At 47.4% G+C, this 21,833-nt stretch overlaps 1 protein-coding gene across 1 annotated transcript in view; it reads left to right on the top strand.

Annotated features, from left to right (window-relative positions):
* SLC2A11 (solute carrier family 2 member 11) overlaps positions 1-21,833 on the top strand; it is an 89,345-nt gene that overhangs the window by 9,221 nt on the left and 58,291 nt on the right. Inside the window, exon 2 of the mRNA XM_068242645.1 lies at positions 1,410-1,559. Coding sequence (XP_068098746.1) covers positions 1,539-1,559 — 21 coding nt within the window. The 5' untranslated portion in view covers positions 1,410-1,538. The remainder of the gene's footprint in view (positions 1-1,409; positions 1,560-21,833) is intronic.

Below are 21,833 nucleotides of genomic sequence, written 5' to 3'. Positions count from 1 at the left end.
TCCTCCTGAGCTGCCTGCATCTGACTTCAAGTCTTCATCACATCACCACCGCGTGATGACACCTTATGTCCTGTAGCAGTACTGCAGTATGCAGCGCCCATGGAGGAGTAAGGGTTCGTGAGACCATGGGGGTGGGGGGGGGGGGAGGGTGAGGCACAATTTTTACACCATCGCTCTGGGTGCAATTTAGCCTAGAAACTGCCCTGCCCAGTGTGATCATACCCTCTGAATCCCCTATTGTTAAGTGAGTGGGGCAGCTTACACTGTTTATACGGTAAACATAACTAAAGATCCCTATATTGAACTTAAAGGAATTATCAGCCTTTTTAAGACCCCCCCCCCCCTCCAATCTACTTACCCGTGGCTTACCCAGCTCCTTCCCGGCGACATGTCCCACAATGCAGCTCCACTGGTGGCCGTGATTGACCGTGACAATGTGGCCGTGATTGACAGTGGCGCTTGCACAGGTGAGTACCGGTGGGGACACCGGGCCGCGGGCTGCGAGTGGAGCTACGGCGTGGGTCATGTCGCCGGGAAGGAGCTGGAGGAAGCCATGGATAAGTAGATCGGAGGGCTTCTTAAAAAGACTGATAATTCCTTTAAAGGGGCCCATACACCTAATGATTTTCCCGTCGATATACAGCAGATTCGATCACTGTGATCGAATTTGCTGTGAAATCGTTGCGCAAACACTGACCGAATGATCAATTTCCGTCCGAAATCAATCGTTCCCGTTGATCCGTCCGTGTGGAAGATTTCGCTCGATCGCCGGCGGGTCAGGAGTGCGTCGATAGCAGCATTGGAATGTCCGACCGACGCTTGCGGCAATACATTACCTGCTCTGCCGGCGCGTGTCCCCCCTGTCACCACTGATCCTTCTCCGCTGGGTTCCGGCTGGCTTCACTTCTTCCTGTCCCGACAGGAAGTTAAACAGTAGAGCGCCCTCTACTGTTTAAACTTTCCCAGACGTGAAGTGAAGCTGGAGCCCTAGAGCCGAGCGCGGAGAAGAAGACTGCGGAGACCGGGGGACTCGCACCGGCCGGATCAAGTAATGTATGCAGGGGGGGGGGGCGTTTGGGGGCGGCGGCAGTAAAGGCAGCGGCAGTAAAGGAAGCCATTCGATCAGAGAGGGATCTATCTGTTGGTCAATCTGATGGCAAATCGACCAGTATATGGCCACCTTAAGTGTGGGCTTCATTAGAAGTAGACTTTCTATATGTTTTAGATTCCCCTTTCATACACAAGGTTAGATAAAAGTTCTTGTTTCATGTAATTGCAGCTGTTAGTTAAAAATTAAAAAGCGTCATAAGAGTTAATTTTTGTAAGATTGCATAGTCACACCCAGCCTTAGTACATTCTGTAAAGTATATAAATTCTTATTGTTGTAAGAGCAAGCTTCTTGATTTTAGTTATCCTTGGACAGAAGCGCCTGAGCTCATAATGGATAACTATGCTGACGATCTTTGAACAATAAGGCTGACGTATCTACTTCTAAATCCCTAACTACAGAGAAAGCTTACTTCATTTATCGTAAAAGAATGGGTCAAGAACAGAAAATGGTAAGGACTCGGTAAGTGTGGTGTGTAGTAGCACATGAATGATTGCATTGTTAGTGTGTTGGACAGATGAGTTGATTTAATGCAGAATGGATTGTACATATCTCCTTAAAGGGAAGGTTCAGGGAGGGTGGGGAAAAAATAAAAATCAATTTCCACTTACCTGGGGCTTCCTCCAGCCCGTGGCAGGCAGGAGGTGCCCTCGCCGCCGCTCCGCAGGCTCCCGGTGGTCTCCGGTGGCCGACCCGACCTGGCCAGGCCGGCTGCCAGGTCAGGCTCTTCTGCGCTTCAAGTCCTTGTACTTCTGCATCCCACGCCGGCGCTCTGACGTCATCGGACGTCCGCCGGGCTGTACTGCGCATGCGCAGTAGTTCTGCGCATGCGCAGTACAGCCCGGCGGACGTCCGATGACGTCAGAATGCCGGCGTGGGACGCAGAAGTACAAGGACTTGGAGCGCAGAAGAGCCCGACCTGGCAGCCGGCCTGGCCAGGTCGGGTCGGCCACCGGAGACCACCGGGAGCCTGCGGAGCGGCGGCGAGGGCACCTCCTGCCTGCCACGGGCTGGAGGAAGCCCCAGGTAAGTGGAAATTGATTTTTATTTTTTCCCCACCCTCCCTGAACCTTCCCTTTAACCACTTGAGGACCACAGTGGTAAACCCCCCTAAAGACCAGGCCAATTTTAACTAAAATGGCCACTGCAGCTTTAAGGCCAAGCTGCAGGGCCGCACAACACAGCACACGAGTGATTCCCCCCCTACCCCCCCAACAGAGCTCTCTGTTGGTGGGGTCTTATCGCCCCCCCAGGTGTTTGTTTTTTTAAATAAATATTTATTTGTCAGTTTTTTAAACTAAATGTAGTAAATTGTTTGTGCACCGGCAACATAGACCTGACTAGGCCTATTCCACAGGGACTCTCTGCAGTTTGTTTGTTTTAAACAAAATGTACCTGTTTTTTTTCCTCATGTTCCCCTCCCTTCCTGCAGCCAGCCAATCACACGATCGGCTGTCATAGGCTTCAGCCTATGAGAGCTGATCGCTCTCTTGTCCCCCAGGGGGACAGCCGTATCACACGGCTGTCCCCAGTACAGCGCTGATGCTGATTGCAGCGCTGTACTATGTGTGCCCGCAGCCCGCTCGGAGACTGAGGAGGGGGCGGAGCTCCGCCCCCCGAGCAGGAGATGAGTGCGCAGCCTGCTCGCGATCTCCTGCTAAACAGAGCCCCAGGACCTGACGCCAATTGGCGTTAGGCGGTCTTGGGGCTGCCGTTTAGCCGGTTGGCAACAAGTTAAGATAACAGTAATTACCATATTTTTCGGAATATAAGACGCTCCAGACTATAAGATGCACCTAGGTTTGGGGCAAAAATCCAGGGAAAAAAATTATACTAAACCTGGTGCGTCCATGGTCCAGGAGCAATTTACTTAGCCCTTATTTACTTGTCTGTCACAATGTAATGAGAGGCAAAGAATCACTGCCTCATCCATCCTCCACCCCCTTACCTATTGTGTCCCCCACTACCCATTAGATTGTAAGCTCGCAAGGGCAGGGTCATCCTCCTAATGTTTACTGTTCTTGTAACAATATTTGTGATGCTTGGAACTCTGCTGTACATTTGTTAGTTGTATCTATGTTCCCCTTGTCGTCTTATTGTGCTTTGTAAAGCGCTGCGGAATATGTTGGCGCTATATAAATAAAAAATAATAATAATAATAATAATAATAAATGTTCTCCCACCAATTATTGTGTCCCCCTTGTAACTCCTGTGTCGCCCATGTGTCCTCCTGTGTTGCCTTCTGTCCCCCATGTGTCCTCTGTCCCACTTGTGTCCTCCTATGTGCCCTTGTCTGCCCTCCTGTGTCTTTCTCTGTACTCTTTCGTCCCCCTCTCTGCCCTTCTGTGTCCCCCTTTGTACCCCTCTCTGCCCTCTTGTGTCTTCCTCTGTCCCCAGTTCGTCCCCCTCTCTGCCCTTCTTTTTCCCCTCCGCTCTGTGTATATAGTTAAATGCAGCAGCTCTCAGTCTCACTCAGTCTCACTTAATCCATGGCTACCGCAGTGAACAGAGACATTTCCTCTACTGCATTGTTCCGCTAGTGCCAGGTTCTGCTGATCGCCTCATCAGCAGAAACCAGCACTAGAGGAACAGTGCTGGAGAGGAGAAGGCTGCCGCTGCACTTGACTATACATGCTGAGCAGAGGGGACACAGGAGGGCAGAGAGGGGGACAATGCAGGGAGTCCCGACAGCACAGCAGGTCGGCAGTTCATATCGGTAGGCATTTGTAAATCGGGGACTCCATTTTTGGAATATAAAATGCAGGGTCTTTTTCTCACCATTTTTTGGGACAAAAAGTGCACCTTATATTCCCAACAATATGGTACCTCTCAGTATAACTTTAAATAGTAAATAAGATACTGATATATCTGTTCATAGATTTAGCAAAGTAATGCTGGGAATACATGATGCAACTTCTGTTCCGAACGACAGGACAGGATTATTTCAAAATTGTCCAATCTATTTCTGATCCATAAAGGGATCAATTTTGTGAAGTTATATTGGAAAATAGATCCCTTTGTCTATTGGTTTGAACATGTACACACAATACAACTTCCCATCACATAACCCAGCATGCGGACCGGAAATTGCATTGTGTGTTCCCAGAATAAAAATAAAAATGACAGATATTTTGTTACAGAACATCGTCTTAAACCCTGTACACACAGGGAGCTTGTCGCCTGGCAGGGATCGGTACACAAACCCTTCTGAGGCAGAGTAGAGCTGACTGTGTACAGACACATCATCAGCCTCCAGGCTAGCAACGTGTCTGTTGCTATGGAGGGGGTAGAGGGAGAATGATCAGCGCTAGACACAGCGGATTCTTGGGGGAGGGGGAAGAATAATGCGATTGGGATAGGCGATAGGGATCACTAAAGATCCGACATGCCAGATCTTTAGCAGACGTTGTGTGGCCATTGTACACACTGGGGATTGATTCACAATTCTTGCCCGGGGTGGTTTCATTGTCCGCCATGGCCGAGTTCAATCCAGCATGTGTATGTAGCTTTAGCGTGAACCAGGCATGTGAGAAAGATGGTCTTTATGTTGTAGCTTTTCCTTCTTAAAGAGACACTGAAGCAATAAAAAAATATGATATAATGAATTGGTTGTGTACTATGAATAATTTCTAGAAGATTAGCAGCAAAGAAAATATTCTCATACTTTTATTTTCAGGTATATAGTGTTTTTTCTAACATTGCATTATTCTATAATATGTGCAGATTACACAACACTCAGCATTCAAAATGATACTTTCAGAGCAGTCTGTGAAGTAATGACCTCTCCTCTAGCAGAGAAAAAGTAAACAATTCACTTACAGTTGAGATAATAAAAGTCAGATAACAGCCCTCTCCACGACTAAGTTAGTCGGAGAGCTTAATGGCTTGTTTGCATAGAGATAACAACTGGAGTTTCTCAACTCTTCCTGTACTGGAAACAATTAGACTGATGTATCTGATCTAGATGTTTTATTTCTTAGCTGTACTACACATACAAATCATAATATCATCATTTTTTTTTCGCTTCAGTGTCTCTTTAAAGAGAATCTGTATTGTTAAAATCGCACAAAAGTAAACATACCAGTGCGTTAGGGGACTTCTCCTATTACCCTCTGACACAATTTCGCCACTCCTCGCCGCATTAAAAGTGGTTAAAAACAGTTTTAAAAAGTTTGTTTATAAACAAACAAAATGGCCACCAATACAGGAAGTAGGTTGATGTACAGTATGTCCACACATAGAAAATACATCCATACACAAGCAGGCTGTATACACCCTTCCTTTTGAATCTCAAGAGATCATTTGTGTGTTTCTTTCCCCCTGTTCTCATGCACTGAAGTTTCAGGCTGCTTGTTTCTTCCTGCAAACAGCTTTGCCTTTGTCTGTAATTCTTCAGTATGTGAAAGCCCAGCCAGCTCAGAGGACGATTTATCCAGCTTGTAAAAGATAAGAGAGAAGAGAGAAGCTGCTCTAATCCTAAATAATACGCAGGCAGTGTGCATAGAGGGGCCTGGAAGGGGGAGTTCATAGCAGAACCACAACACTGAAGAACTTGGCAGCCTTTCAGACACAGGCCGACAAGTCTGACAGGGGAAAGATACATTGATTTATTACAGAGACAGTGATAGTATAAAGTGCTGCAGTAAGCCAGAACACATTACAATAGCTTTTTGAACTTGTAGGATGATAAAAAACAGGATGTAATTTTTGTTACGGAGTCTCTTTAAGCGTTGCATGAGCCATATTTAACTCATTAAAAAAATCTTACTTTCCAGACTGCGGCCTCACCCACTGCCAAGAATACTTTCTTCTGAATCACTTAACAGAAGCACTTTTACATATATAGGTTTTCTGATCGGCATACTTTTTATAAGAAATTAACCCAGAAACCAATAACTGTAGAGAGACAGTACTGGGGCCAATATTTAGCAGGAAGTCAAGATGGCAGCCTCTCCAGCTCTCTAATTCAAAATGTACTCTCATGAATCAGTGACCCATAATAACAAGTATGCTGCCAGTGGCCCGCAAACTTGTTCCAGGTCACAGATATACAATTAGAAAAATTCATGGGATTGGCAAGATATTGACCTGAAAGTTCAATACACAAATCTCAATATACGTACAAAAAAAGCTATTAAGCGTAGTCGTATGCAATTCAACTCTTTTTGGGTGCTTACATTGATAGTGAGTTGTCTCACAATTCACTACTACATTCTCTTTTTTTGGAGAGCAGATACAATGCCATCCATCATAATCAGGGGCGCCTCTAGGCATAGGCAGTACAGGCCATTGCCTGGAGTGCCATTGGTCCTGGGGGGCGCCATGTTGCAGAATTAAGCCCCACCCCCAAATTAAGCCCCACCCAAGATTAAGCCACAGCCCTGTGGCTGTTCTATTACTTGCTTCTGCTGAATCTACTTGGCGTAAGTTGCAGGCAGCTGACACCTCTGTGCCTTGTGCATCCTTCTTTCCTCCTCCTGTGCCCTTTGTGCCTCCTTCTGTGCCTCCTTATGTCCCCTTTGCCTTTATTTGTCCCCTTGTGCTACCTCTGCCCCCTGTTCCTCCTTTAGTCCCACTCTGCCTCCTCCTGTCCTCCTGTGCCTCCTTCTGTATCCCTTTGTGCCTCCTTCGGTCTCCATGTGCCTCTTCAGTCCCCATGTGCCACCTCTGTCCCCTGCGCCTTCCTCTGTCCCCATGTGCCTCTTTTAGTCCTCCTGTGACTCCTTCTGTCCCCCTTTGTGCCTCCTTCTGACCCATTGTAGAGGGTGCCAGGCTGACCAGGTGGGCATGAGTGCTGTGAAGGAGGGACCGTGATCACCCCCTGCCAGATGTTGTGTCACCAGGTGGTGATCAGGCTTGCGGCGTCAAATAGTCAGTTCACTGGTCCACAGCCCGTAAGCTCACTTCTGCAGCCTTACATTACGTGTATTTTCTGGTGAAACACTGCCCGCATTGCGAATTTTCTGATGAAACGCAGCCGCATTATCAGGCCCGGATTTACATCGCAGGAGCCTATAGGCACGGATGTCCTGGCACCCTAAACTTCGCTCTCCAGGAACCCACAAATACTCACCAAACTGCACCACAAGTGTGCTGGCTGTCTCAGCTGCCACTTCTCCCTTACCTGTCATAGGTAGCTACAGGTGCCCCTTAGCATTAGGTAGCCAGAGGTACCCTCAGTATTAAGTAGTTAGTGGTGCCCTGACTAAAGGGTGGTCTTTTCAGTGGAATGCAGAGATCCATGTGACTAAACTCTCAGAGGACTCAGCATAGGGAATGAGAGAGGCGCTAGGGGAGGGGAGTAAGTCGCTCCCCCGTCATCAGGAGCCTGTAGGCACGTGCCTACAGTGCCTTATGTTAAATTCGGCCCTGCGCATTATGATTATTTCCTGGTGAAACGTTGCCGCATTACGATTATTTTCATGGAAGGGCGCCATAGGGTGGGGGGGGGGCGCTACAGATTTTCTCGCCTGGAGTGACAACATGGCTAGAGGCGCCCCTGATCATAATGAATGGCACGAGTTCACACTGCTCCACAACGTAAAACCCTAATGTGATGCCAAAATACTAAAAAAGGATATTCGCTATAACAGTACTGAAACTTAGGGCCCTTACACACTGGCACTGTGTGGCAAAATTGCCACACTGCTAACGCAGCCTAATATATCCCTATGGGGGAGTTCACACTCCCCACGTTGCAGTGCGCTGCACCAGAAGTGCCTGATCTAACACTAGCTCGGAACTACATTACTGCCAATCTTCTGCAGCGGCCTGTGGCTATCTGCGTCAGCCTGGATGTCATGTGAGTCTATGGCAGGGGTCCCCAAACTTTTTTGGTCAAGGGCCAGGTCAACATACTTCAGACTGCTGGGGGACCGGAACATACAGAAAAGGATGTTGAAAAACATTACATTGAATCTAGGTATTGATTCCCCCAAATCATGCCCGGAGGAGGAGAGCAGCAGCCATTCAGCCATGCGGCACCCGAAGAACGTCTTTGTGCACCAGACAGCGAAGCATGCCCAGGTGACAACCTGCCGTCCAGTTGGACAGCAGTGTCGCATGATGCATAATTGAACTGGAAGCCAGCGAATTACTGCTTACTGGCTTCTACAGAGTGTGGATGGGTGGTGCCAGCACTGCTATTCTATATGCTGCCGCTGATATTTAAAAGTGCATTGTGCCTCATCTATAAGCTATACATTTTGTGTTTGGGGGCCAGTAAAAAAGACTCGGGGGGCCACATTCGGCTCGCAGGCCATAGTTTGAGGACGACTGGTCTATGGCGACGCAGGATTTTTTAAACTGTTGACGATGTGATGTTTACAATATTTTCCGTGCACTTCCGCATACACCGAAGCAGGAAGTGACCTCAAGCGCGTCACTTCCTGCGGGTCTTTTTTTTGGCTGACGCTGGTTTACAGTATGAAACCGGCCTTAGTGTGCACTGCAGTGACCTGATGGATACTAGGTGTGAATTGATGTACCTGTCCCTATAACTGGGGAACTGTTGTAACCAGATAGGCAGCTTGAAAGCAATGACCTACCTTTCTCAGCTATGTGATGGTTCCATTGAGAGAGTGTGTAAAGGACAAAGACCCTGATTTCCTTAGAGTAAAGAACAGTGGGGAAACTGTGTGATTTGGGCTCAATTTGTTGAAATATTTCTGCTGGGTCATAGCAGATCATAGTGAGCATTGAAATGGCAGATCTGCCATTCAACTTTTTGTGATAATTCCAGAACAGGATTAAGATTATCGCAAACTGCACAGAATTGGGGTCCGCTTACTGCATCGGATCCCGTGGATCCAATGAAGAGTTACAAGTGTGAATGGCTCCTATTTATAAAACAGGAGTAGTTCACTGTGGAGCTGAGAATGGACAAGAAATGTCTGTTCCTCCGCTCAAGTGGGAACAGAACCTAAGGGCTCAAACCCACTAGCAGCCTTTTCTAAGCGCTAGTAATTTGAAAAAGCTCTTGCTAATGCAATGCTATGGGGGATATTTATAAAATCACATACCTCAAGTGGGATCACACACACTAATTTCATTAGCAAGAGCTTTTCAAATCACAAAGTGCTCAGAAAAGCGTTCCTAGTGGGTTGCAGGCTTCAGAGTGGCAAACATTTGCTACTTTATAGCAGACAATGAAAATATAGATAATGAATGTGCACAGGGTAAGCAATTCATTATCAGTAGTTGTGTGTGGCTTTCACAAATCTCAATATTGCACTAACAAATCATCCTAATAAAAAGTAGACAATAGTCACACAAAATTATCCAACCAGTTCAGATGAGAGAAAATGTCCAGAACTGTGAGGCTCTGTTCCCACTACCACGTGCGGTCAGTGAGAGCGGACAGTGTAGTGTCCGCTGCGATGGTCCGCCATGGTCCGGCTGTAGCCCGGGACAGATGCGCTCCTCCATAGGCCATATATATGAGGGAACACATCTGCCTGCCCGGGATTATCGTGGATTGCACAGAAGTTCAATCTGCTTACCGCATCGTTCCTGCGGATCTGTTGCAGCGTGACAAGTGTGAACGGCTCCTATTTATAAAATAAGAGCCGTTCAAATTTTTGGGGCGTTTCAGGTAGTAAAATTGCTGTAAAATCGCTGTTATACAGCGAATGCAAAAAAGATTTTAAAATTGCTGTAAAATCGCTGTTATACAGCGAATGCAAAACGATTGTGCAGTGATCCTATACTTAACATTGAATTGCAATCACTAGCAAAATGCTGCAGGCAGAGCAATAGCAATTTGTTCAGAGCTATAGCAATCACACCAGTGGGCACACCTCCATCCACTTTAATTAGCATCGAGATTTTTGCAAGCGCCGGCATTCCTTGGCGATACAATATCGCTGCTAAAATCTCTACAGTGGGTTCTAAGCCTAAAAGGTACCAAGCTACGGGTAAAGCAAAAGAACTGAAGGGAAAGTGAGAAAAGGCTGTTGACAGGGCCGGCCCGCTCATGAGGCGGGGTGAAACTTTTGCCTCAGGCGGCAAACTTCTAGGGGCGGCAACCGCCCGTCCGTAGGTGCGGGGGGCCAGCCGCTAAGCTGGAGGGGTAGCGGGCAGGACGGGGGTATTGGGCCTAGTGGTGGGGAGGGGGGTCGGACCCCCCCTCCCTCGCCTGGGTACCCCGATCTGCGCTCCCCTCCAGCTGTAAATAGTTAGGAAGCAGCCGATAGTAAGAGGCACGGGCGGGGAGGACTCACCTCTTCCGCATTCCAGTGTGCGCTCCATTGACGTCACTTCTTGCAACGCCGTTCACTTACAATACAGTGGGCGGCGTTGCAGGAAGTGACGTCAGTGGAGCGCACGCTGGAACGCGGAAGAGGTGATTCCTTCCCGCCCGTGCCTCTTACTATCGACTGCTTCCTAACTATTTACAGCTGGAGGGGAGTGCAGATCGGGGGACCCAGGCAAGGGAGAGGGGGAGCGACTCCCCTCCCCACCGCTAGGCCCAATACCCCCATCCTGCCCGCTACCCCTCCAGCTCGCCGGCCCCCCACGGGGAAGGAGGGGGCCGCGGCAATTTTTTCTAAATTTGCCTCAGGCGGCAAAAAGTCTAGGGCCGGCCCTGGCTGTTGAATTGTTTTAAGATTACATGAGATGACTGGAGATCTGCTCCCTCTATGTTCTCCTAGTCGCCTCTGGTGTGCCGCTGTCAGCCCTGTAAATTCCACGAGCCAGCTGAGTTACGGACTACTGCACATGTGCAGTCCTGGCCAGTGGCCACTGCAACACCCGATCATGCTCCCGTCAACGGGATCGTTCTGTGTATGAGCAGTTTGGGCACATTCACATGGTGGCAGTGCAGTGGGGTAAATTTACCACACCACGCCCCCAGGCCATGAAAGTCTGGGGGGGGGTTCACACTCCCCGCATTGGCGTCTATGGTAACGCACGTGTATTTATAAAACTTGCGCATGCGGTGAAAAGTATTTTAAAAATATGCTTCCGCGCATGTCATCGACTGTCCAACAGGAAGTGAGCATTACTTCCGCACCGCTACCACCAACTGCAGTGTAAAGACTGCAACTGTGCTTGAGCAGAATGCTCCCAGGTATGAGAGCGTTACGGAAACGCACGCAGCCCGGAACAGCACGTGCACAGTGGCCCATAACCCAGCTGGATTGGGGTCTTCACAGCAGCACAACGGAGGGGACCGGAAGGATATCAAGGGAGGAGACGGACTACAGGGGACTGGAGGAAACCCCAGGTGAATAAAAAAAAACCTGTTCTCCAAATTGTTTCAAGTTTACTTCAAGGGAGATAAAATACATAATAAGATGTCCAAAGGTCTGAAAATGCCAGTCAGTAGTGTTCAGATAAAAAAGTATAGAGTTAGAGGTTCTGTTGTTACCAAGCCACAGATAAACAATAGAAAAGCAAGAAAACAGATTGAGGGCTGGTGCACACCTAGAGCGCTTTTTAAAATTCTAGCGCTTTGAAAAGCGCATGGCTAATGTATCATACCAGAGCGATGCAAAGTTTTTCCAAAATGCAAATGCGGGACCTGCCTCATTTCTGAGGCGATTCAGCTTCAATGTTAAGTATAGGAAAGTGGAAAAATCGCTCTAAAAAACGCTAGAACAGAGCGATTTTCCAAGCATCCTTTTTTTTTTTTTTTTTTTTTTACAAAAGCTGTATACCTCTAGCTCCACTGTACGGAAAAAAAAAAAAAACACACCAAAATGCTACAAAAATCGCTAGGCATACCTAGAAATTAGCTAGGCACATGCCTGAAATCACTTTGAAAAATAGCTACAAAAAACGCTTAGCGTTTGCGATTACGCTAACGCTTTTAGGTGTGCACGAACCCTCAGGGATTATTGGCCCAGAAGTATCAAGTTCAAGTGGAAAATATAACTTGTAATTATAGTAAAATATAACTTATATAACTATAGTAAAATATAACTTGTAAAATAGTCCTTATTGCACGTTTGTCCTACTGGCTGGATAGTGACTCAGAGACGAATAATTATAATAGATTTATACACACCTGGGGCTACCTCCAGCCCTATCCGCATGGATCGCTCCCACGCCACCATCTTCCACCTTCTCTATCGCCGGTACCGGGTCTGGTAACTCTGGCCAGTTGTACGCATGCGCAGGGACTCCCACTGTCTCTCTGGTGCCTGCCTTACGCAAGCACCTGTGCAGTACGGAGGGAGTACACTGCGCTTGCGCCGACTGGCCCTGACTGGCCAAAGTTATCGGACCCGGTGTGGTGATATATTGGGGTGCTAATGATGTTAAGGATAATACAGGAACATATTTCATTTTTCTGCCTATGTCATGTGTACGTCTGATCGAAGCCAGCTGGCTTCAGGGTAATTGGTCACCTGGCCAGAGGAAACTGAAGGCTAATGTGAGTCTGTATGTAGGTGTAAATTAACTCTGCATTCATTGTCCAGCAGGGGAAAGCTACCATTGTCTGCTTCTAATTAGGAAACACTTAATCAGACAGTAGCTTTGAAGCCTATACAGGTGGTCAGACCCTTTCGCCTGATTACTGTCTCAGACGTGTCACCTAGACTGGCTGCAGACCACACCAGCCTGAGCCAGGAGTTTACATAAGACAGCCTTAAGGTCCGTACACACGCCGGACTTTAGGCAACGACGGGTCCGTCGTTGCCTCCCGCTGGGTGGGCGTGCCAGCGACAGTCCGGCGTGTGTACGCTCTGTCGTCAGACTGATACGGCTGTTTCTGAGCGATCCGCCGGGCGGATCGCTCAGAAACAGCCGTATCAGTCTGACGACAGAGCGTACACACGCCGGACTGTCGCTGGCACGCCCACCCAGCGGGAGGCAACGACGGACCCGTCGTTGCCTAAAGTCCGGCGTGTGTACGGACCTTTACTCAAAAAGTCTTTGATGTGTGTGCGAAAATACACTTTTACAGGTGGAAGTTAGATCTCTGGGAATTAAATTATGTCTGAAAAGTTAATTAACACTAGTTCCTCCCCTTCCCAATGAAGTTGCAGCCTCCAGGCATATATCCCAGTATAAAAAGCTGGGCCAGATGCCTAAAAATTATCTTCTCTTGAGGGTAGCACATCGCCAGAGCTGATCCCAATCGAATCGGTAAATCCATCCCTCCACGGTTGGACATTTGCGCTGGTAAAAGTTCACTTTACGTTTATTTCCCTTTTATTTTTTGCAACTTGTTTTGTGTGTATCCTTGTACACTTTTATTTTGTAACTTTTTACTTTGTTTTTGTAAATCTTTTGTATATATTATTTTCTGCATTGTTCCACTTTTTTCCTGGAATATTAAATCGTTATTTAATAAGTTTGACTTCTGCTGTACCAAACTAACACTCATAGCCTAGTAGAGGAGACTGAAGTGTAACGGTGTATAATTCCATGTCTGATTGTATGATTGAGCAACACTACCATATAAGATTGTAATTGCATTGTGTGTATCGGGCACTTCTACGCTCGACAGCAAAGTGGGAAGTCTCGGAGTGGCTAACAGTATCGTTCGGAACCACTGTTAGTGGTTTGGCTTCACTACAGTGTAAGATTGCAACTGTGTGTGTGTGTGGTGTTCCAGTTTACGGCCTAAAGCGCAAAGCTGACCCGAATACGAAAACGCGGATTGCGTGCTGAGCACTCGACAGCAGAGTGGACGTGTCTAGCAACAGCTAGTGGTGGCAGTGAGAAGTGTTTGAGGGGTCACAGCCTTGTGGTAGCTCGACTAAGGCTGCTTCCCCTCTCGATCTGGTCAAACCCGCAGTCGGGAACCGTATACGCAGGCATGCCGCGGGCTGGTTCCTGACACCCGGTATCGGTGATTGAGAAGGCTGAGGACGGCAGCGTGGGAACGATCCATGTGGATGGGGCTGGAGGTAGCCCCAGGTGTGTATAAAACTTTTATTTTGTTGATCTCTGAGTCTCTTTAAGGGTTCTTCCTCTGCAAAGGAGACCATGGTTCAAATCTTGGCATTTTGCCTTTCAGTAAGCCAGCACCTATCCAGTAAGGAGTCCTTGGGCTAGACTCCCTGACGCTGCTACCGCCTACTTAGCGCACCCTAGTGACTACAGCTCAAGCGCTTTGAGTCAGCCAGGAGTTATACCAGATCTATCCCCCTCCTATCTCTCGCAATTGCCCCCTGCAACTACTTCCTGGTCGGCTGGATCGGGCATTAGTGCCCAGGCACTGACATGGCTGTGTGCGTCCTTGATCGCGCGTCTGCTGCTGAGATTGCAATCAAGGACATGCGCAGCTTGGCCCGGCTGACCAGGAAGTAGCAGCGGGGGGAATTTGAGAGAGATAGCATGGTATCCTTTAACCACTTAAAGACCACCCCACGCCAATGGGCGTGGTCGCGGTGGCAGCCCCAGAACCGCCTAACGCCAATTGGTGTCAAGTCCTGGGGCTGGGATTTGCCAGAGATCGCGCGCAGGCTGCGCGCGCATCTCCTGTTTGAGGGGCGGAGCTCCGCCCCGACTTCAGTCTTCGAGCGGCAATCGCTGTCTTTACACATTGTACAGCGCTGCGATCAGCAGCAGTGCTGTACTGGGGACAGCTATGTGACACGGCTGTCCCTTCCTGACTGTTGGCGGTGATCGTCTGTCATAGGCTGAAGCCTATGACAGCTGATCACATGGATAGGCCAGCGGGGAAAGGGAGGGAGGGGGGAATATAAACAAATTTAAAAAAAAGCAAAATTTATGTAAAAAACAAACATTTATTGAAAAATAAATAAACAAATAAACATCCGGGGGCGATCTGACCCCACCAGAGAGCTCTGTTGGTGGGGAGAAAAGAAGGTGGGAATCACTTGTGTGCGGTGTTGTGCGGCCCTGCAGCTTGGCCTTAATGCTGCAGTGGCCATTTTCACAAAAATTAGCCTGGTCTTTAGGGGGGTTTTCCACTGTTGTCCTCAAGTGGTTAAAGAGCACCTCAAATATACTCAACAATAAAAGTGTTTTTGCGCAAAAAAGTGGGATCAGCGCATCACCAGGCCGCCTCTGAATGGCCTCTGCTCAGAGATGCGCTGAGCCCCCCCAGAAACTACAAACACACCTTGAACCCAAACAGAGGCTCTGCATATACACCAAAGGCAAAACTGTTAAGTGGGAGCAGCTGACCAGAAATAAATTAAAACATAGCAAAGAAATGAACAGCGCTACTTAAAAACAGATGAATGCTTACCTGCAAAAGAGTGCAAGCCCCACTTATGGGATAAAATACACACTGAGCATACACATGACCTGTCTACCACTTGGAGGATGTTAGTTTCCTATAACAGCTTGCATGCAACTTGTTAAGTACTTGTCCCTCCCACTGTCGAAGAAGTCTTTCCTCCATGGGAGGGGAACTAACACTAACTAAATTCTACCTATGCATATGCATAGCCTGGGTGCGCTACCAAGTAAAATTGAAAATTGCGCAAAAAAGTGGGATCAGCGCTTCACCAGGCCGCCTCTGAATGGCCTCTGCTCAGAGATGCGCTGAGCCCCCCCAGAAACTACAAACGCACCTTGAACCCAAACAGAGGCTCTGCATATACACCAAAGGCAAAACTGTTAAGTGGGAGCAGCTGACCAGAAATGAATTAAAACATAGCAAAGAAATGAACAGCGCTACTTAAAAACAGATGAATGCTTACCTGCAAAAGAGTGCAAGCCCCACTTATGGGATAAAATACACACTGAGCATACACATGACCTGTCTACCACTTGGAGGATGTTAGTTTCCTATAACAGCTTGCATGCAACTTGTTAAGTACTTGTCCCTCCCACTGTCGAAGAAGTCTTTCCTCCATGGGAGGGGACCTAACACTAACTAAATCCTACCTATGCATATGCATAGCCTGGGCGCGCTACCAAGTAAAATTGAAAATTGCGCAAAAAAGTGGGATCAGCGCATCACCAGGCCGCCTCTGAATGGCCTCTACTCAGAGATGCGCTGATCCCCCCCAGAAACTACAAACGCACCTTGAACCCAAACAGAGGCTCTGCATATACACCAAAGGCAAAACTGTTAAGTGGGAGCAGCTGACCAGAAATAAATTAAAACATAATTGGTGTATATGCAAAGCCTCTGTTTGGGTTCAAGGTGCGTTTGTAGTTTCTGGGGGGGCTCAGCGCATCTCTGAGCAGAGGCCATTCAGAGGCGGCCTGGTGATGCGCTGATCCCACTTTTTTGCGCAATTTTCAATTTTACTTGGTAGCGCGCCCAGGCTATGCATATGCATAGGTAGGATTTAGTTAGTGTTAGGTCCCCTCCCATGGAGGAAAGACTTCTTCGACAGTGGGAGGGACGAGTACTTAACAAGTTGCATGCAAGCTGTTATAGGAAACTAACATCCTCCAAGTGGTAGACAGGTCATGTGTATGCTCGGTGTGTATTTTATCCCATAAGTGGAGCTTGCACTCTTTTGCAGGTAAGCACTCATCTGTTCATTTCTTTGCTATGTTTTAATAAAAGTGTTTTTATTCATGCGTAATAATGATGATGATATTATTATTATGAAAATGTACAATACTTACTCACATTCCATAAAACAAGCAAAATGTCTGAAACTGGGGCCCATATTATTATTATTATTGATTTATATAGTACCAACATATTCTGTGGCGCTGTACAAAGTAAGAAACAAGCATGGGGTACATAATAATACAGACAATGGTATTCACAATATACAAAATACAGAATCAATACAAAATACAGAATTGGTAATTACAGTGACAAAAGTAACATAATGAATGAAAATGTATAATGAATTCCAAGACACAAAAGGGTGAGAGAGCCCTGTCCTTGTGAGCTTACAATCCATATGCAATTAACTTTTTCTCCTAGGTGATATTTTCGCAACTTGTCAATAAAATGCCCTTTAAGCCACCAGCAAGCAAGAAAACACTAAAAATAATTGTGACTGTACTTTTTCACCTACTTTTGGGCACTTTTTCAATTACAAAGTGCTGGAAAATGTATTTCAAAGAGAAGATGAAAAAATATCTCCTAGGAGATAAAGTTAATTGCATATAGGCCTTGGAATGAAAACTGCTGTGTTGCTTTTGCCCAAAGCCTTGCCAGGCTCTGTGGCCACCACCCAGCTCAGTGGCAGCAGCCTTATCAAGCGAGATTTATGCCTTATTATTGCCACATCGAGATAAAATGCAAGTTTACATGCCAGCAGAGTGCTTCCTCCAGATCTGTTCATAGCAGTGGCGTAGCTACAAACGTCTAGTCTCTGATGTGGAATGTAGACCTCCCCCTCCTGCATCTTTCTCCTCATCTTTTCGTGACATGGTGTTCCATACTTATGGGCATCCATCAAGAGGCACCATGGTCAAAGTATTGAAAGGCCACCACCACTTGCTGGAACTAGTAGCATCTTATTTCAGTGATGCCTCTGTACAGCATCAGCACTACACTGTCCCTCATGGGATTGAGTACCGCTCCCTGCTGGGCGACAGCAATGCTCGATGTGTACAAGGCTTCAGTAAGACTATTCACTATGTTATCTGATGCAACTATTTAAGCCTATTGACTTATTGACTTATTGACTTAAGTTTCTGCAAGGCAAAATATTTCCAAGGTGCTAAAGGTCAGCTCCAGTGAAAACCAGAAACAAAAATGGTGTGGTGGTTGCGTGGTGAAACTAATAAGTACAAAGGCCCCCTCAAGTATAGGAGCTGGTAATGAGTTCTAGTTAGCATGCAGGTCCCCCAAGTTAATAGCAACTCTATGCCTGTCAGCTTTAAGGAAGCATGCTTTGCACGGATGGGGGAAGCAAATCGCCTTTCCCCACAAGGTGGTCGCTGTTGGTGGAGCCATGAGCTCTGTGGACACTGTCTGTGCTGCCAAGCTGTGGTTGAGAAGAGATGCTGCCTGACTGAAAGGCAGAAGAAGCAGGGTACTATCTATATCCTATAGAGATGGGCCGAACGGTTCGCCGGCGAACGGTTCCACGCGAACTTCGGTGGTTCGCGGTTGCGTCCCGCTGGCGAACCTTTGCGGAAGTTTGGTTCGCCCCATAATGCACCTTGAGGGTCAACTTTGACCCTCTACATCACAGTCAGCTGGCACAGTGTAGCCAATTAGGCTACACTAGCCCCTGGAGCCCCACCCCCCCCCCCCCTTATATAAAGCAGGCAGCGGCGGCCATTACGGTCACTCGTGTGCTGCCTGCGTTAGTGAGAGTAGGGCGAGCTGCTGCAGACTGTCTCTCAGGGAAAGATTAGTTAGGCTTAACTTGTTCCTGGCTGGCTGCATACCTGTTCTGTGAACCCACCACTGCATACCTGTGCTGTGAACCCACCACTGCATACTTGTTCAGTGAACCCACCACTGCATACCTGTTCTGTGAACCCACCACTGCATACCTGTACTGTGAACCCACCACTGCATACCTGTTCTGTGAACCCATCACTGCATACCTGTTCAGTGAACCTGCCACTGCATACCTGTGCTGTGAACCCACCACTGCATACCTGTTCTGTGAACCCACCACTGCATACCTGTGCTGTGAACCCACCACTGCATACCTGTTCTGTGAACCCACCACTGCATACCTGTGCTGTGAACCCATCACTGCATACCTGTTCAGTGAACCTGCCACTGCATACCTGTTCTGTGAACCCGCCACTGCATACCTGTGCTGTGAACCCACCACTGCATACCTGTTCTGTGAACCCACCACTGCATACCTGTGCTGTGAACCCATCACTGCATACCTGTTCAGTGAACCTGCCACTGCATACCTGTGCTGTGAACCCATCACGGCACACAAAAGATAATAAGGTCGTTGCTTCATTGTGGTCAGACCAAATTTGATCAGCTGGACAGTCACTTTTCTGTCATTCAGCTACATCAGCCAGGCGACCATATGGGCTGTAAAGCCACCAAAACCTGCACTCTCGCCATGGTGCGCACCAGTCCAGCACGGCCGTCACTACACAAACAGCTGTTTGCGGTGCGTTACACGGTGAGTTTGGTGTGTCAGTGTGAAGCAGTACCTTAATTACACTACCTGATTGATGTATACACATGCAAGATGTTTTAAAGCACTTTAGGCCTGTCATTTAGCATTCAATGTGATTTCTGCCCTTAAAACGCTGCTTTGCGTCAAATCCAGATTTTTCCCGGGGACTTTTGGCGTGTATCCCACTCCGCCATGCCCCCCTCCAGGTGTTAGACCCCTTGAAACATCTTTTCCATCACTTTTGTGGCCAGCATAATTATTTTTTTTTTTCAAAGTTCGCATCCCCATTGAAGTCTATTGCGGTTCGCGAACTTTAACGCGAACCGAACCTTTCGCGAAAGTTCGCGAACCCGGTTCGCGAACCTAAAATCGGAGGTTCGGCCCAACTCTAATATCCTATTTCCTCAGTGAGGCTGGCCACAGAGATAGGTTGAGAGCAAGGAACTGCTCTGCACAGAGAACACATATAGCCAACGTTTCGGAGCTACGTAGGGCTCCTTTGTCAAGGCACAATTTGCTTGAGGGCAAAAATCTGTCTGCCGCTGTAACCCAGCTCCTGTAGGGTTAATGGGGGAAGACTCCTTTAGGCACTCATGCACAGCCATGTGTACTCAGTGGGTGGTGCTGCTGCCGCATCACTGTGCGCGAGTGGAGTCTTTTGCCCTCGAACTAATAAAGATTCACCTTGAATGTGCCAGCTTTTTTTGATTAAACATTGTACAGAGGGCGTCATCCCTATTTTTCCATCTGATGCACTCCCTCTGGAGACAATGGGGTTGATTCACAAAGCCGTGCTAACTCGTAGCACGGCCGCGCTATGCTTTGCATAAAACTTTACGCGCGCTATAACAAATGTTTGCGCGCATTCATGCGGCGCAGCTCGTACTTTTGCACACGCTGTGCTGCGTGAACGTGCACAAACGTTTTTATAGCGCACATAAAGTTTTATGCAAAGCATAGCGCGGCTGTGGTACGAGTTAGCACGGCTTTGTGAAACAACCCCAATGGGTATGATCCTTTAGTGTGTGTGAGACAACACAATAATTGTTATGGGCAGCTTTGTTCACTCGGATCGAATCTTCTAGAAATTGATGCCCTAATGTGCCAGCATGATAGATCATTTGATTGATTTTAGACTGAAATCAATCGATTGCACCAGATTGAACTGGGCATAGCACTGCATTGAACAGTGCAATGCTTGCAAATCAATAGCGTTTTAACAGATTTCATGCTGAAATGTATTAAAAATCTATGCTTAGTGCGTGCAAGGATTCCATCCCTCTCTGGTCAGATTTGATGTGAGAGGGCTCTAATGGTCAAATCTGGTGGCCATAAAAGCGGACGCTCTAATTTCCTCTCCTTAATAATTCAACGGGGGCCTATGCCAACACTTAAAGTAAACCCGAGATGTAGAAAAAAATATGTATATTTTTTGTTTTGTACATCACATGTTTACTTTAACGGATGGAGGGACAAATTTCCTGTCTCCCTTTAGGTTTCCTTAAGGTGACCATACACTTTTCTGGTCACCAGATTTAACTAGATAGAAACCTCCTAGATTAACATTTTTAGATTTTATTGCAGTGGTGGGGAGGGTTAAGGTTAGGCATCGATAGTGGGAGGGTTCAGTGTGCGATTAGGCTTAGCTGTAGTAAAATACTGGTATTTAATACTGATATTTTTCTATAGTTTTTTTTCTGCTATAATAGAATATCAAATTTACAGACATTCTATTAGCCTTTTTGGGTGCCCTTTTTTGATGTATGTACCTAAAGTGACAGTAATTAGCGTCCTTTTACACTTAAAGTGGAATATAACCCAGTATTTCTTCTTTGCTCTAAAAGATTATTTACAGCATATAATATACTAACAGAATGTTTTTTTTTTTTTTTAGTAAAACAGCATTTTAGGGCTCCTTCACACTTGGACGTTGCGTTGCAGGGGACGTTAAGGTCGCATAACGTTCCCCTAACGCAACGCATGGTGGTGATAAAGGTGGACGCTACATAGAGCCGCGTTATGCGGCTTTTGGTGTGCCGTTTTCGTTCGATAGTGATAGAACGAAAATGGCGCATGCATCAAAAGACTGTGGAGACCATGTGATCGGAACACTCCGCATCACGTGGTCCCACCAGCCAATAAGCGGCCACTCCAGGAAGTAAACACTGCAGTGCAGTGAATATTAATTAGTCATGTGGCTATGCACAATAGCGGACTCTCCCCTCCTCCTCTTCTGCACACAAAAAAACAACATTACTGAGCAGGCATTTGGCGCAAATTCGGCTTCGGGTGAGTCCGGGTTAGTTCTATCCGGATCTCACCCAGTAATGCTGTGCGGTGTGGGCGGGGGGTGTCAAGCTTACCTGTCTGACGTCTTCTTCGGTCGTCCCTCGGCGCCTCCCACAATGCGGTCCACGCGCGTCACGTGATTACAAACACTTCCTCCATCAACCCGGAAGGAGGAAGTGTTTGTGCTCACGTGACCGCCGCTTGGAGTGCGCCGAGGGACGGACGAAGAAGACGTCAGACAGGTAAGCTTGACCCCCCGCCCACACCGCACAGCATTACTGGGTGAGATCCGGATAGAACTATCCGGACTCACCCGAAGCCGAATTTGCGCCCATGCCTGTTACTGAGCATGTGCAAACAGTCTAACGCTGCTAAAACCGCGTATAATGCACAGCATGCTGCACTTTAATTGAACGTGCAGCGTTACGTGCGCCTGTAACGTCCCACTGTGAAAGCAGCCTAAAGGGTTACATCACAGGACTGAC

This window comes from Hyperolius riggenbachi, chromosome 1 (genome assembly GCF_040937935.1).
Source record: "Hyperolius riggenbachi isolate aHypRig1 chromosome 1, aHypRig1.pri, whole genome shotgun sequence".
NCBI lineage: Eukaryota > Metazoa > Chordata > Amphibia > Anura > Hyperoliidae > Hyperolius > Hyperolius riggenbachi.
This window is presented reverse-complemented; position numbering and strand designations above follow the sequence as displayed.